The 16,867-nt window shown below is 34.0% G+C and overlaps 1 protein-coding gene across 2 annotated transcripts in view; it reads right to left on the bottom strand.

Annotated features, from left to right (window-relative positions):
• The window catches only part of IL15 (interleukin 15), a 343,143-nt gene that overhangs the window by 26,849 nt on the left and 299,427 nt on the right, over window positions 1–16,867 (bottom strand). For both annotated transcript variants that reach the window (XM_074229252.1, XM_074229251.1), the window contains exons 3-5: window positions 9,131–9,237; window positions 6,949–7,036; window positions 6,659–6,703 (exon numbers count right to left, since the gene is read on the bottom strand). In XM_074229252.1, coding sequence (XP_074085353.1) covers window positions 6,659–6,703; window positions 6,949–7,036; window positions 9,131–9,237 — 240 coding nt within the window. The remainder of the gene's footprint in view (window positions 1–6,658; window positions 6,704–6,948; window positions 7,037–9,130; window positions 9,238–16,867) is intronic.

A 16,867-nucleotide genomic window follows, 5' to 3' on the forward strand; every position in this document is an offset into this window, starting at 1 on the left:
AGGAATGCAGGGTTGGTTCAATATTAGGAAAACTGTCACCATAATAAACTGTATCAAAAGCAAACCTAACAGAAATCATATAATTATCTCAATAGATACTGAAAAAGCATCTAAAAACTCTAGAGAGCAGGAATAAATGAATTGTTCCTTAAAATTATAAACTACCTGAAATTATCAACAAGTATTATTTGTAATGAGGACAAGAAACATTCCCAATAAGAAAAGGGGTGAAACAACGGTGCCCATTATCACACTTAATATTCAATATTGTATTAGAAACGTTAACTTTTAGTTATAAGAGAAGAAAAACAAATTGAAGGAATTAGAATTTGCAGTGAAATAACAAAACTCTCACTCTTTGCAGATGATATGATGGTATGCCTAGAGAACCCTAGAAAAATCATCTTAAAAATTCTTCTGGGCCAGCTAGGTGGCACAGTCAACAGGACCTGAGTTCAAATCCAGCCTCAGGGACTTAATAATTACCTAGTTGTGTGACCTTGGGCAAGTCACTTAACCCCACTGCCTTGCAACAAAACAAAAAAAAAAACCTCTTGGAAACAATTGACAACTTTAGCAAAGTCACAGGATATAAAATAAATCCAAATAAATTCTCAGCATTTCTATATATTACAAACAAGATACAGCAGTAAGAGATAGAAAGAGAAATGCCATATAAAATAACTTCAGACAACATAAAAAAACTTATGAATCTAACTGTCAAGGCAGACTCAGAAACTTTATGAAAAAAAACTATAAAACACTTCTTGCACAAATAAAATATGATCTTAATAACTGGGAAAATAACAGTTGCTCATGGGTAGGCTGAGCTAATAAAATCAAAATGATAATTCTACCTAAATTAAGTTGCTTATACCAATCAAACTTCCAAAAATTATTTTAGTGAGCTAGAAAAAGCAGTAACTAACTTAATATAGAGGAACAAAAGGGAACAAAAATGCAAAAGAAGGTGGCCTAGTCATAACAGATCTAAAATTATGTTATAAAGCATCAGTCACCAAGATTTCTAATACTGGATAAGAAGTAAAATGGTGGATCAGTGGAATAGATCAAGTGCAAAAGAGACATCAGGAAATGTCTACAGTAATCTATTTGATAAACCCAAAGAGTCCAATTTCTAGAATAATAACTCAATTTTTGATAAAAACTGCTAAGAAAATTTGAAGATAGTATGGTAGAAACTAGAAATAAACCCTATATCAAGATAAGGTCAAAATAGGTGCAAGATTTAGACACAAAAGAAAATATTATGAGCAAATTAGGGAAACAAAGAATTTATATTATATATATATATATAGTAATATATTTATATATATATAAATAGTAATATAATTGTAAAATTCAAAATCTTGAAAAATGATTGGCAAAATCTACCATCATAAATAATTGTGAAAAATTTAATAAATAAAACTAAGAGTTAATTTTATGAAAACATCAATAAAATAAACTTACCACCAATGAGGTAAAAATTAAAGAGATAATTCTGATCTATTTTAGCCAACAAATTTGATAACTTGAGTGAAATGGATGAATATTTATAAAAATGCAAACTGCCTAGATTAACACAAGAGAAAATAAAATACTAAACTCCATTTCAAAAAAAGAAATTGAAGCAACCATAAATAAACTCCCTAAGAAAAAGTCTCCAGATCCAGATGTATTGACAAGAGAAATCTACCAAACTTTTAAGGAACAATTAGTTCCAATTCTGCATATACTATTTTAAAAAAATTGGAGAAGGCATTCTGCCAAATTCCTTTTATGACACTAATATGGTGCTGATAATGTTTGTACTTCATTTTCTAAAAAAATATTACACTATCAGGGAAATGATGTCATGATAAGTTCTATGAACTGGATTTGAGTGAGTATGTACTGTGTTGTCACCAGTTTCATTTTCTCCTCCAGGGCCATCTGGGTCCAGTGTCAGATATAAATCAGGACAACTGGAGATGGCCCTCAATGCAAGGCAATCAGGATTAAGTGACTTGCCCAAAGTCTCACAGCTAGGAAGAGCTGTGTCTGAGGCCACATTTGAACTCAGATCCAGTGATTTATCCACTACATCACCTAGCTGCCTTAAACCAAAATTTACTGTGTGCTTATACCTAAACCACAGAGAAACAAAACAAAGAAATTTATAGATAAATTTCCCTAATGAATGCTGAAGCAAAAATCCTAAATAAAAATATAGCAAATTTAGCAAAATTTAGCAAAGAGATTACAGCAAGTTATTGCTAGTTTAATCCACCATGATCAGGTAGGATTTATACCAGGTAGGATAGGGATGGTTCAATATTAGGAATATACTTAACATAATTGATCATATCAAGTACAAAACCAAAATCAATCTTTAGATTATCTCAATATATACTGAAAAGCCTTTGACAAAATACACATCAATTTCTTTTAAAAAACACTAGAGAGTTTAGGAATAAATGGAATTTTCTTGAAAATAATAAGCAGTATCTATCTATCTATCTATCTATCTATCTATCTATCTATCTATCTATTTAATGAGAATAAACTAGGAGCATTTCCAATAAGATCAAAGATAAAACAAGGATTCCCATTATCACCATTATTTTTCAGTACAGAATTAGAAATGTTAGCTTTAGCAATAAGAGAAGAAAAAGAAATTGGGGAATTATATAATCAGTATTTCTATATATGAACAACAAGGCCCAAGAATTAGAGATAAAAAGAGAAATTACATTTAAAGTAACTTCAGACAGCATTAAATACTTGGGAATCTACCTCCCATGACAAACCCAGAACTTGCCTGAACACAATTGTGAAGCATTTCTCACCTAAAAAAAGTCATATCTAATCAATTGGAAAAATATCAATTTCTCAGGGTTAGGTCTAGCTAATATAATAAAAATTACATTTCCACCCAAAATAAATTACTTATTCAGTGCCATAAGAATCAAATTCCAAATAACTATTACATTGAGCTAGGGAAAATAAAGTAACATTTCATCCAGAGCAACAAAATATCAAAAATATCAAGGAAACTGAAAACTGTAAAGGAAAGTGACCTTGCTCAATCAGATCTAAAATTATACTATAAAGTGGCAGTCCTCAAAACTGCCTGGGACTAATTAAGAATTCTAGTAATGGACCAGTGACTTAGGATAGGTATCAAAGAAACAGTAGTAAATGACTATAGTAATCTAAATGTTTGACAAAACTAAAGACTTTACATTCTAGGATGAGAACTCACTGTTCAAAAAAATTGCTTGAAAAACTGGAAAATAGTATGGCAAAAACTAGACATGGACTCACATCTCACACTCTATACCAAAATAAGGTCAAACTGGATACAGAATTTAGACATAAAGGGTGATACCCTAAACCAACTAACAAGTCAAGAAATACACCTCCTGTCATATCCATGGAAAGCAGAAAAATTCATTACCAAACAAGAAATGGAGTACATTATAAATTGCAAAATGGATGATTTTGACTATATTAAATTAAAAAGGTTTTGCACTAATAAAACTAATGCTGTCAAGATTAGAAGGAAAACACAAAGCTGGGAAATAAATTTCATAGCTAAGGTTTTGATAAAAGTCTCATTTCTAAAATGTATAGAGAATTGAATCAAATTTATAAGGTTACAAGTCATTCATTCCCCAATTGATAAATGGTCTAATGATATGAACAGTTTTCAAATGAAGAAAATAAAGATATGTAGAATCATATGAAAAAATGCTTCAAATCATTACTGAGAAGAGAAATGCTAAGTAAAACAACAATCAGGCACCATTTCATACTTATAAACTTCACTTAGATGACAAAAAGGGAAAACCATCAATGTTGGCAAGGTTGTGGGAGGATTGGGGCATTGATTCTCTGTTGGTGGAACTGTGAACTGATTCAATCATTCTGGAGAGCAATATGGAAATATGCCCAAAAATTAATAAAACTGATCAGACCCTTTGACACAGTAATATCAATATTAGCCCTATATCCAAATGAAATCATAAAAAAATGGGATAATCCCACATGTTCCAAAATATTTATTTAGCGGCCTTTTGTGTAGTGACAAAGAATTGGAAATTGAGGGGATATCCACAAATTTAGAAATGACTGAAGAAGCTGTGGAATATGAATGTTATAGAGTACTGTTGTTCTATAAGAAAACATGAATAGTTGGACTCTAGAAAGGTTTGGAAAGAATTACAGGAATTGATGCTGAGTAAAGGGAGCAGAAACAAAAGAACATTATGCATATTAGCAAAAAATTGTGAGTTGATTAATTTTGACAGATGCAACTCCTCTCAGCATTTCAGAGATATAGGACAACCTTAGGAGACCTGTTATGGACAATACTATCTAAATTCAGATGAAGAAAAATAAAACAAATAAACAAAAACAAAAAACCCTAAAGAATCTGAATGAACACTGAATGTACACTTTTTTGAAAAAATTTCTTGTGTTTTTTTCTTCCTATCTCATTGTGTTCATTCTTTTCCCTTAGTCCTAATTCCTCATATAGAAAATGATTAATCTTTAAACATATTAAAAACTAATATATGTACAATGTTCAACAGACTGTTCACTACTGAGGAAATGGGGTGGTAAGGAAGGGTAGAAGGAAATTATATAAGTTATAAATATGCATATGGATAACTGTTTGGAAAACATTCATACCATAGAATTGTAAAAATAAAATAAAATATCAATTGAAAAAATTATTGGGCTTATCTTGGAGTCAGAAAATCTAGGGTTCAAATTCTGTTTCTGACATTAATTAGCTGTGTGACAAAGTGAATGTTCTATTACTTCCTCTACATGTCAGATTACAGATCTGTAAAATGAGGGGATTTGACTAATTGTCCTATAAGGTCCTATCTATCTATGATATCTATGATGGGTATGATCCTATGAGTCTGAAACTCTGTAAATTTCAGGTATCTATCAAAGATATTTTGATTTGCATTGGTGGTTTATACAATCAAAGCACAATCAAACATCCTTGGCATACTGAAATACTGACAAGTGTTTGGTTTTTAACTGTCAACATCCTATAAATAAAAGTCCATGGAGACTTTTCCACCATATTTTAATTTAAAAATTTACTAGCTCGAGCTCTGTTTGTGGTTTCAAAGAATTAGAAATTAAAATTGGGGTATGGCTTAGCAAACTGTGGTATATGTATATCATGTAAAACTACTGTTCTATTAGAAACCAGGAGGGATGAGAATTCAAGGAAGCATGGAAGGATTTGTATGAACTGATGCTGACTGAGATGAGTAGAACCAGAAAAACACTGTACACCGTAACAGTAACATAGGGGTGATGATCATCCTTGATGGACTTGCTCATTCTATCAGTGCAACAATCAGGGACAATTTTGGGCTATGTAAAATGGAGATATCTTTGTATCCAGAGAAAGAATTCTGGAGTTTGATCAAAGATCAAAGACTATTACCTTCAATTTGGGGGGGGGGGATGTTATCTTATTATGTAATTTTGTTATCTCTTATACTTTATTTTTCTTCCTTAGGAATATGATTTCTCTTTCATCACATTCAACTTAGATCACTGTATACCACGAAAACAATGTAAAGACTAACGGATGGCCTTCTGTGAGGGTGGGGAGGGAAGCAAAAATAGGGTAAAAATTGTAAAACTCAAAATAAATAAAATCTTTCTTTAAAAAAACAAAAAAATTACTAGCTAGAGAGTAATGCATTGAAAAATGAGATATGTATTTCATTACTTCAGCTAAATTTATTAGAAGCCCTGAAAGATCAAACTTTTTTTTGCTTCTCAGAGGAAGTGAGTCAGATTCTTTTAATATGCTTCCCATTCTATTCAGAGAAATGGGCTCAGCATGAACCAGTCCAGCAGGATATGTCACAGAAAAGAGAGTGGATCTACAGGTGCAGTAATCATATATCCAAGGATGCATTCAAGATACATATAAAAACATGTTGATTTTGTTTCTAAGTCAGCTCTGGGGTGAGAGCTTTCTAAAAGTGAGTAAGGAAAAAAAGTTAAACATTATAGCAAAGAATCAAGAGATCCAAGCTCTATTCAATTCCAAACATTAGATCACTACATTTAATATCATTAGGCTTGAAAAATGAGTGGTTTGAATTTTGGATCTTTCTCATAGAATCAAAGAATAGCAGAGTTGCAAGGAGTGTAGGAGGCAGGGACCTAGATGGACATAGAAGTGATCTAGCCTCAGATTGTTAACCTTAAGTATATGAAAACTCATTGATTATCTCTCAAAATTGCCCCATTCTGTCTTTATGCAGCTCTAAATATTTAGAAGTTCTGCCTTCTATGGAAATGGCATGTAATTCTCTGCATTTTCATTCATTAGATCTAGTTCTAGGATCTGGGGTCCAACAAAGCAGGCTAAGCCATTTTCCCACATTATTATATTTCCCATATTTCCTCCTATAAATTCTTGAAGACAGCTATCATGCCCTTTCCTCTACCTCAAATCATCTCTAGATTAAGAACAGTCTGCATCTCTCATATGGACCATCACAGGGTTTGGTATTTTCTAGTGCTAACTTTCTGTGATTCTAAGAAAATTCCCTCTTCAGGTTTCCAAAAATTGAACAACACAGTAATTATGACAAGAAAAAAAATATGTGGTAAATATACTCACAAGAGCATTGCTTTCAGTGTAGAGAGTGGTATCAATGTCTAAAAACTTAAAAAGAAAGAAAATTATATATGAGAAAAGTTGGAGGATACAAGTATCTAAAAAATCAGGATTTTTTTTAAATGAAAGGAAAAATATTCATTTTTCATTCAGCTGGACCCTGTTTAATGGGTCCATACTTTGCCATGCTAGGGCTAGGGCTAACAGCCAACCAAAAAACTCCCAGGGATTCTTCTATGTTATACAGGTTTGCCCAGTTAACCCAGAGAGGGAATGGGAAAATCAATACTTACTTGGATGAGATTTTGAATACGATCTAAATCTTTTATGACATCCTGCCAGTTAGAAGCTTCCGTTTTAGGCAGATGGGCACTGATACAGCTGAAACAAAAACAAATTATGAGTCCTTTCTGCACCAGGATGATTCTGATACTAGTTAGCTACTAATAAAAAGAGAACATGGAATTAGGGGGATTGTAGGCTGAGATGAATTTATATAGACACTGATGAAATCACAAGTATGAATAAGAAAATCAAATGTGCAACCTCTTAACCAATGAAAAACTAAAACTCAATTTTTTGTTTTTAGTAATGTCCATTTTCATGGTGCAGTTAGATGGTACAGTGATTACAGTGCCAGACTTTGAATCAGGAAGACTCATCTTTCCGAGTTCAAATGAGGTTTCAGTCACTTCCTAGCTGTGATCCTGGGCAAGTTACTTAATCCTGTTAATCTCTATTTCCTTATCTCTAAATGATCTGGAGAAGAAAATGGCAAACCTCTCAAATATCTTTGCAAAGAAAACCCCAAATGGAAACACGAAGAGTTAAACATAACTGAAATAACTGAACAACAACACAACCATTCATTTTCATAGCATTGTCAAGTAAGTCCTTTTTAAAAGAATTTGGCTTTTAACTAAATTAAACATACTTCCTTAAACCATGAGTTCACCATTAAATCTGCTTGACAAATTCATCTTTTATAGATACCACCAATACTGGTCTACCAGAAATTTAAAAATCACCTATTCAGATTTAGTCAGGCCTGAGTTTAAGTACAAGGATTCAATGACCAAATAATTTACTCATTCTTAAAATGCAGAAAGGCTCATATTCCAAAGTGAAAAGACCTACATATTTTGAATATGAGTCTCCACTTGTGTGACCAAGACCACTTAAGTTTTCCCTGGGTCTCAGGTGCTACATCTGTAAAATTAAGTGGGTTGGTTAAATGATTTTTGAAATGCCTTTTAGCTACAAATCTATGATAAAAGAGACAGGATTAACAGTTGATTTTCAGGGAATTTTCTGTAGAGAATGTCATCCTCATTCTGCCTTGCCAGAAGTAATGGGAGGTGGCAGCTCATCATTTTTTCTTTCTCTAAAATCTTACTCCACTGCCCTTCTGGTGATGTTTGTTACAGGGTAAAATGTGCTGGCATATTTTCAGGTTAGGAAACATGGTCCACCTAGGAAAAGTCTCAGAGCAAAAGATAAAATAACAAATATTTTTGGAAATAACAAAGAAAAAAGAAAACAAAAGGAAGGGTAAAACAATCTAGAGGCAGAAGACAATCTTTCTTTTTCTTTCTTTCCTCCCTTTTCTCATTGATATAGGGAATTACCAGTGAGAAAATTCCCTCTATCAATGCAGATCATCAACTCTTCAGTATCTCTGAGTCTTTAAGAGTTACCAGAAGTGATAGTGTAGGTGACTTGCTCAGGGTCACTTGGCAAATATGTGTCAGAGACAGGATTTGACCCCTATGGTTCATTATCCATTACTTCATACTGCCAACTTGTCTTCTCTCCATTCCCTCCAAAACAAATTAGAAGAATTTCTAAAAGTATGCTAGAAGCAAGGAGGGAAAAGTACCATGGTGGATCCTATGTATTTGGGATTAGACATACTTGTGAGAAGCAACATGGTTTAGAATGGAGGTGACAAACTCAAATATAAAGGAATTCTGCAGGCTACATATTGATTTAGGAAACTGTATATTAAATAAAATTGTTGGTGTTGTATTTTTATATATTTTTATTTAACATTTCCAAAATATGTTTTCATCTGATTGGATCCCAGTTGAGAATTGTCAGTTGCATGAGATTGGCCACCTGCCTGAGTTTGACTCCTCTGTATAGAGCATCAAAGGCTACCTTTGCCAGATAGATTTGAACTGAGACCCTGCCATTGCTGCCTTCAGAAACTTTCTAAAATTTTAAATGACAGACTAGTTTCAGATATGCAATAAGACAGGATGATTCTCCACTGTATGCTCTTCATGAGGAAGAAATCAAAGGTCTAGTTAACAATCATACATACTACCCTCTTCATCAAAGGAAGGAAATAAATGTCTGGCTGTGTATCTTTTTCCTTCAAAACATAGTGTACCAAAACACCAGAGTTTGAACAAGCTGAAATAAGCAAAACCAACAATTTCCACATGCAATCATGATCATAGATTTTATTACCTGAGAATGAAGAAATGCGTTCCAGCTTCAGTTAAAAAACTGAAAAAATGGGTATTTAAAATGAGGTACAAATAGCACTGGATATGCGTGTTTCTTAAGGTTGATTTCTGCAAAACATAATTAGAAAAAAAGAGTATTTAAGCAGTGATCATTCTTTGAAAGGTAATATTCTATGACTAAAAATATTCTACTTTATTCATGTATACGAAGCAGCTAATTAGAAAGCTACTTTTTAAATTAATGGAAATAATTCATTATGGTTCATTCTCTTTTCTGGCATTTAAAGGAAGGAAGGAAACAAGTATTTATTAAGTTCCTACTATTTTCCAAATACTTTACAAAGGTGTTTTTAATCTCTCCTTTTTATAATTGAAAAAAACTGAGTCAGCCAAATGACTTGTCCAGGGTCACAAACACAACTAATAAGTATATGAGGCAATATTTGAACTCATTATTTTCCTGTTCACAGGCCCAGAGCACTATCCACTGGACCACCAAGCTGGCTCACAGAGAAATTAGAAAGCACAAAAATAATCTCTAACATATCCATCACCCACTCATATATTTTTTCATAAGACCTGAACCTTTCTAGTGATATTCTGCTTGGGTCAATAAAAATACTCCAGAAATTTAATGAACTAAAGGTAAGAAAAACTGGTGAGGAAGAAATCATTTCTACAGAGAACTAATACACAAAGCAGATAATTCATATAAAGATAATCAAAACTTCATAGATCTGATCCTGGAAGGGACCTTAGAACCCTTATATTTCAACCTTTTCCTTTTACCAAGTGGGAAGCTGAGACCTAGAGAGGTTAAGTCACAAAAGTAGAATGGAACACAACTTGAAGTTACTTCTCCAAATTTATGATCCTTTCAATTGTACAATACTGTCTTCCCTGATATCTGAGAGTATATGCAGCCTTCTAGATTTAAAAGGTTAGTTGGCCTGTGAATTAAAAAAAAAAAGCTCTCAAAGTAAGTACTTAGAAAATCCTGGCAAATTTTACACACATTATCTAATTGCTCTGCAAATCTATTATCTTCATTTACAGATAAGAAAACTGAGGTTTAGTGAGATGAGTTCCTGAAGGTCACATAACCCAATAAGCATTTTAGTAAATATCTCTATTTGACAAATAAAAAAAGCAAATAGAGAAAAGTTCCTGTTCTAATGGAGTTAATGGCATTTGGGATGAAGAGCAATCTCAATATGATACTGCTCACCCCCCACAAAAAAAAAAATCAAAGTTCTTTTATTTTTTAATATCACTCTTTTTTTATCCTTCTGTTTTTTTCTTTTCTCATTATTACTCTGATACCTCCATTACACCAGTCCTGCAAGTCATCTCTACTTCAGTCTTTATAGAATGACATCTATATCCATGAATCCATCCTTCACCTCCCATTTTGCTGTTGCTTAGTCATTTTTCAGTCATATTCAACTGTTTGTGACTCCATTTGGAGTTTTCTTTTTTCCCCATAAAGCTATCTATATTTCTATATAGGTAATCAACAAAATTAGCAGGAAAATGTAGAGAGACATATTCCATTTAAAAGAACTAAATAATGTTTAAAATACTTAGGAATGTACATATCAAGATACACAGAATAATTAACATATCCAAAAAAGGTTTTGTTCTTTTTTAGTTTTTGTAAGGCAGTTAGGTTAAGTGGCTTGTCCAAGGCCACACAGCTAGGTAAATATTAAGTGTCTGATGCCAGATAACTCTGGTACTCCTGACTCCAGGGCCAGTGGTCACTCTACTGTGCCACCTAGCTGCCCCCAAAAGCTTTCTTTTTAAAATTTATTTATTTATTTTATATACTACAATAGTCTTGTTGTAAAAGTAAACATAATCTTCCCTCCCCCCGCAAAGATACCTAAAAAAAAATAAAGTGAGAGAAAGAAAAAAAAAATTTACTTCAATCTGTGTTAAGATTCCATCAGCTCTGTCTCTGGGATAGAACACATTCTTTATCATAAGTCCATTAGAGAAGTTGCTTCAATATTTTTTCCCACAGTTGCTATTGCTAGCTGTATTTGCCTCCATCCTATTCCTCCTCCTCCCTTTTTATTTTATTTTCTCTCTCTCCTTTCACCCTGTCCCTCCTCAAAAGTGTGTTGTATCTGATTACCCTCTCCCATAATCTACCATCTTCTATCACCTATACCCACTTTCATGCCCACTCTCCCCATTCCCCTATCCCTTTCCAAACTATTTTCCCTCTAGGGCAAGATACATGTCTATACCGGATTAAATGTGTATTTTATTTCTTCTCTGAGCCACTTCTGATGAGAATGAAGGTTCATTCATTCCCCTTCCCTTTCTCCCCCTTCCACTCCATTTCAAAACTTTTTCTTGCTTCTTTTATGTGAAATATCTTAGCCCATTCCACCTCTCCTTTCCTTTTCTCCCAGTACATTCTTTTCTCTCCCATTAATTCCATCTTTTTAACATATTATACCTTCAAATTCAGCTTTCTCCTGTGCCTTGTTTACATATGCTCCTTCGAACTGCTCTAATAAATAAAAAGGATCTTATGAACTATCTGTATCATCTTCCCATGCAGGAATATAATTAAATACCCATAATTTACCCTTCCCATCTACCCTCACTATTCTTCATCTGAGTCCTTATTTAAAAATGAAACTTTCTGTTCAGCTCTGGTCATTTCAACAGGAAAGTCTGAAAGTCCACTGAATGTCCATCTTTTTCCCTAAGAGAGAATGTTCAAGTTTGCTGGGTAGTTGATTCTTGGTTGTAATACAAGTTCTTGTGCCTTCAGCAATATAATATTCCAAGCCCTATGAACTTTTAATGTAGAAGCTGCTAAATCCTGTGTAATTCTGACTGTAGCTCCACAATATTTGAATTGTGTCTTTCTGGCTTTCTCCTTAACTAGAGAGTTCTAGAATTTGGCTATAATATTCCTGGGAGTTTTCATTTTGGGATCTCTTTCAGGAGGTGATCAGTGGATTCCCCCAATTTCTATTTTACACTCTGTTTATTGGATATCAGGACAATTTTCCTGGAAAATTTCATTAGAAAAATGAAGTCTAGGCTCTTTTCCTAGTCATGACTTTCAGGTAACCCCATAATTTTTACATTATCTCTCCAGGATCTGTTTTCCAGGTCAGTTGTTTTTCCAATGAGCTAGTTTTTCATTCTTTTGGTTTTGTTTTATTGTTTATTGGGTTCTCATAAAATCAGCTTCCCTTAGTTCCATTCTATATTTGAAGAAATTATTTTCTTCAGAGAGATTGTTTATCTCATTTTTCATCTGGTCAGCTCTACTTTTTAAGATATTCTTTTCCTCAATGACCTTTTGAATTACTCTTTCCATTTGACCTAAACTGATTTTTAAGATGTTATTATCTTTAGTGTTTTTTATACCACCTTCACTAAGCTACTGACTTGGTTTTCATGATTTTCCTGCATCACTATCATTTCTCTTCCCATTTTTTCCTCTAACTACCTTTGTTGATTTTCAGAATCTTTTTTAGAGCTCTTCCATAGCCTGAAATAAATTCTTATTCTTCCTGGAGCCTTTGCATATATAAATTTTGACTGTCAACTTCCAAGGGGCCAAAGTAATTGTTTATGGTCAGATTCTTTTGCTTCTTCTGCTTGTTCATTTTCTCAGTCTATGACTTGATTTTTAACTTTTTGTTAAGGTGGGCTCTGCTTCCAGGGTCGAAGATGTACTTTCCCAAGATTTTGAGGGTTTTGTAGCTGTTTCCAGCCCTCCTCCAGGGACCTCAATTCCTCCAAGGTCTTATGAGAGGCTCTGACTGCTCTCCTGACCTCTATTCTGGTCTGTTTATAAAGAGGAAGTACTTTCCTCTGCCCTGGAGCTATGAGGATGGTTCCCATTCCACTTTGGTAATATGGGGCCCCAGATTTCAAACTGGATTTGAGTATGTCCAAAGAAATGCAATCCTTTCCCAGGGTAGCAGACTGACCTTTGCAGTCTTCCCCAATATCCTTAAAGTCCAGGATGATCACTCTGGAAGCAGCTGGAGCTCCACTGATCTGCTTTCCATTCCCTGGCCAGGCTGTGCTAAGGCCTGCACTGGCCTGGGCTCTGCATTCACTCTGGTGTGGCAGAGTTTTCCCATTGACCTTCCAAGTTGTCCTTGGCAATCCCTGGACTGAGACATCTAGAAACCAAGGGCATGGACCTAAGCTACCCAGGGACCCAGGTGCCCCACAGGTTGTTGAATGGCTGGAGCTGATTTCTTCTAACTGGCCTATGCTATAGTCTTTTCCAACCCTGGTGGAACAGATCCTTCCTGTGGATATTACAAGTTGTCTGGGGCAAGAAAATTGTTTCATTCAGTCTTTCTATGGGTTTTTAAACACTCCAGAATTTGATTAGAATCATAATTTTAAGCATTTGGGGTGTTCTGGGGGAGAGCTTCTAGGATTTCCTGCTTTATTCCAACTTGGTTTTACCCACACCTCCCACCCCCACTGCTTCATTTGGGTTTTCTTGATAAAGCTACTGGAGTGGTTTGCCATTTTCTTTCCCAGTTCATTTGACAAGTGACGAAACAAAGGCAAACAAGGTTAAGCAACTTGCCCAGGATCACATAATAAGTGTGTGAGATCAGATTCAAACTCAGGAAGTAAGTCTTCCACTGCACCAACTATCTGCCCTCATGGAATTTCTAAACTACTAGAAAAAGGGAGATTGTTGTTTGGGTCTCCCATTAAAAGATAAAATGTCTCATGTAAGGGAAGAGTTAAATAGAGGAATGAGAAGTTCTAAATCAGTTGGTAAATAATAAGTCCTTGGTTAGTCTAAAGCCTTCAGCCATGTATGATCAAGGGAAAGGCAGATGGTGCAGTGGATAGAGAGCAGAGCCTTGAGTCAGTAAGACCTGACTCCAAATCTAGTTTCAGTTGTTTACCCTCTTCAGCTTACAGTCATACCTTATTCATGGCAATTTTTTTTCATTTATTTATGTTTTAGTGAAAATCTAATGATTTAAGTGTTGCAATCTTCTGCATTTGCCCTGAAAAAGAACATCAGGCCATGAAATTAAGAAGACATCACGTAAAATCCCCTAAATTCAACATTTCTATTTTTTTTGCTACCTCTTTAGTTGGAATTTGCGTTTGTGGGTGGATTTATGTTAGCTTATGCTGACATTCTGTGAATCTAGCATCATCTAAAGAAGCCAGTTAGGGTTAGTGTAATTATAATCAAGTTGACAAATATTGGCATAAGAATGTCAAATTTAATTTATGATAAGAATAAAATATCACTATTTTTTTTTTTTTACAGAGAATGCAATGACCTGCATTAATAGAGTTTCCTTAACCAGGTCACTTTACCCATAAAATCATGGGTCTGCTTCTATGAATCTATATATAAAATATGTCATTTGCCATCATGTAATAGAGTTTATTTTTCACAACACACACCCTCTTTAAACTATATAAGTTTTCCTGGGCATAAGGTGGCCACTGGGTAAATAATGGTGTCTATTTAAGCAAAAGACATTGTCTCTTAATTACACCTTTCATGTTAAACAACATCAGACAAAATAATAGTAATCAATCTCTATTTACTCTGATTTTCCTTTTTTTACTTAAGAATAAATTTAAATCTATGATAGCAGTTACCTATAGGTTGCTGTTGGCCCTATCTTTTACTTTAACATTAAATTTTTTATTTGTTGAAGTTTTCAGAGTAACTACCAATTTATATCTGCATCTGTTTTCTCTCTTTAAATTGATAAATTCTCTATATGAAATATTTCTAACTATAACTTCTATTAATTTCAAAAGAATTAAGCATAATTCTGTCTCCAAATATAAGAATGTCAAAGAATGGATTAGAAATGTTTTTAGAAAACTGCTTTATAAATTCATGGAAATTACTTAGAATGGATTTAATTCATAATAAAAGAGAAATAAATGCAAGCAAATAAAATTTCACTGAAAATAATTAACCTAAAACTCTCAAAAACATGGTGAAAGTTATAAAGGCATGTTGGGAAGTGCTAGGCATCCTAATTATCAGAAAGCATTTATTAGATTTCACCATGCAAAAAGAATAATGTCAATATAATTCCTGTCTTCAGGTACTTTATGACTGAGATATTCAGGTGTCTTTGAAATCAGATAAAGGAAAGGATGGGGAAGAAGTATAACCCTCTCCCTTATGGGTAAATCTTTGTTATATAGTAATAATGTGGCTATTTTTTGAATTCAGACTATATAAAGTTTCAAGAAAAACATGGCTAGATGACCCCAGAAAAATCTTGTTGGTAGAATTATATTATAGTTCTGGCCAACAAACCTAGACTTATTTCTTTCACCAACCTTTCAGCTATTTTTCTTTTTGGACAAATCCCTGATTGCTCATAATAATAATAATAATAACAGTTCATAATTTAGACCACTTTACTCTTATAAAGATACTTTCCCATAGATTAACACATTTGAGCCACCTGTGCTAAATAATTATTATCAAATTTAGCTCATAATATTTCTTTACACATTCTTCCCAATTCCCAATGTTGAGGATGATAATGCAAGGTTATTTTTTTCTCCCCTTAATTTTCTCCATAGTGGGCTGCCATTATCATAAGCAGCCAGGCTAAACCTATGACAGCTTGCTAAGGGCAGGTGAAGAGATGTGAACAGAATTACACTAAACTCTATTTGCTGAAAATTTTGCTCCAGGGCATTCATAGCTCTTCCATTTAGTTTTAATAAGCTTTCAGAGGACAAAACTTGTGGAGGACACCATTTGCTGCAGCTGCTAAACCACTTCAGCAGGATGGGAAGCTCAATTGTGAGGATGAGGAACTAACAGATTGTCTTCAGAAATCTCAGTAAAACAGTGGTTTTATGTTTGGATGAATAAAACAACAATAAGTACATAGAATAAGTCAAGTACTTTGCTAAGCGTTGGGGATACAAACATAAAAGTAAAGCCAATTCCTGCCATCAAGAAGTTTACATCCTAATGTAGCCACAGCATACCATACAAAGATCAAATATTTGTACTCTGATTCAAAAAGTTACATGAATGATGAGTGTTTTGAGAGAACAATTGCAGAGTTGATTCCATCACAATTCCAGAAGGGTCTGAAAGGAAGAGAAGAGCAGAGAGTAGGGAGAAATGTGAGAAGGGGTGACTAGGGCTTTCCAGAATAATGGTCTAGGAAAGGTAATTACCAGTCAGGGTAGAGGAAAACCAAGGTGGCAAGACAATAATAGATTCATGTACTACTTTTTTTTTTTTAAAACAGTCATTCCCCAATGGATGGACACACACAATCTGTTTCCAAGTCTTTGTTAACCCATATTTCTCCTATGACTTTTTAGCATACCTGGATACTTGCAGATTTCCTAGGGGTTGAATGATTCTGGATTCTTAAAGTGTGTGCCTATATAGAGCAACTGATAGAATCCAAGATTTCAGCTAGAAGTGACTTTAGAAATTCTAGATGTTTTCAAGAAATTTTACAAGTTTTCAAGTCCAGTGCCCTCCTTTGCAGAACAGGAAATTCAGATCCATAGAGTTAACAGACTCCACCCAAAGGTCAAAGTCCTAGGATTGTTGACATCTTACCTGAATTCATTCATCAATGTTTAACAAACTACTTAAATTTCCCAGTGTGGTTCTTAACCTCCTGCAAACATTGTCCAAACCATATTCTTCATTTTCCACTAACCCCACTCTCACCGACCTCTGCCTCCTCCTGATGTCACA

Source organism: Macrotis lagotis, chromosome 3 (genome assembly GCF_037893015.1).
Source record: "Macrotis lagotis isolate mMagLag1 chromosome 3, bilby.v1.9.chrom.fasta, whole genome shotgun sequence".
NCBI lineage: Eukaryota > Metazoa > Chordata > Mammalia > Peramelemorphia > Peramelidae > Macrotis > Macrotis lagotis.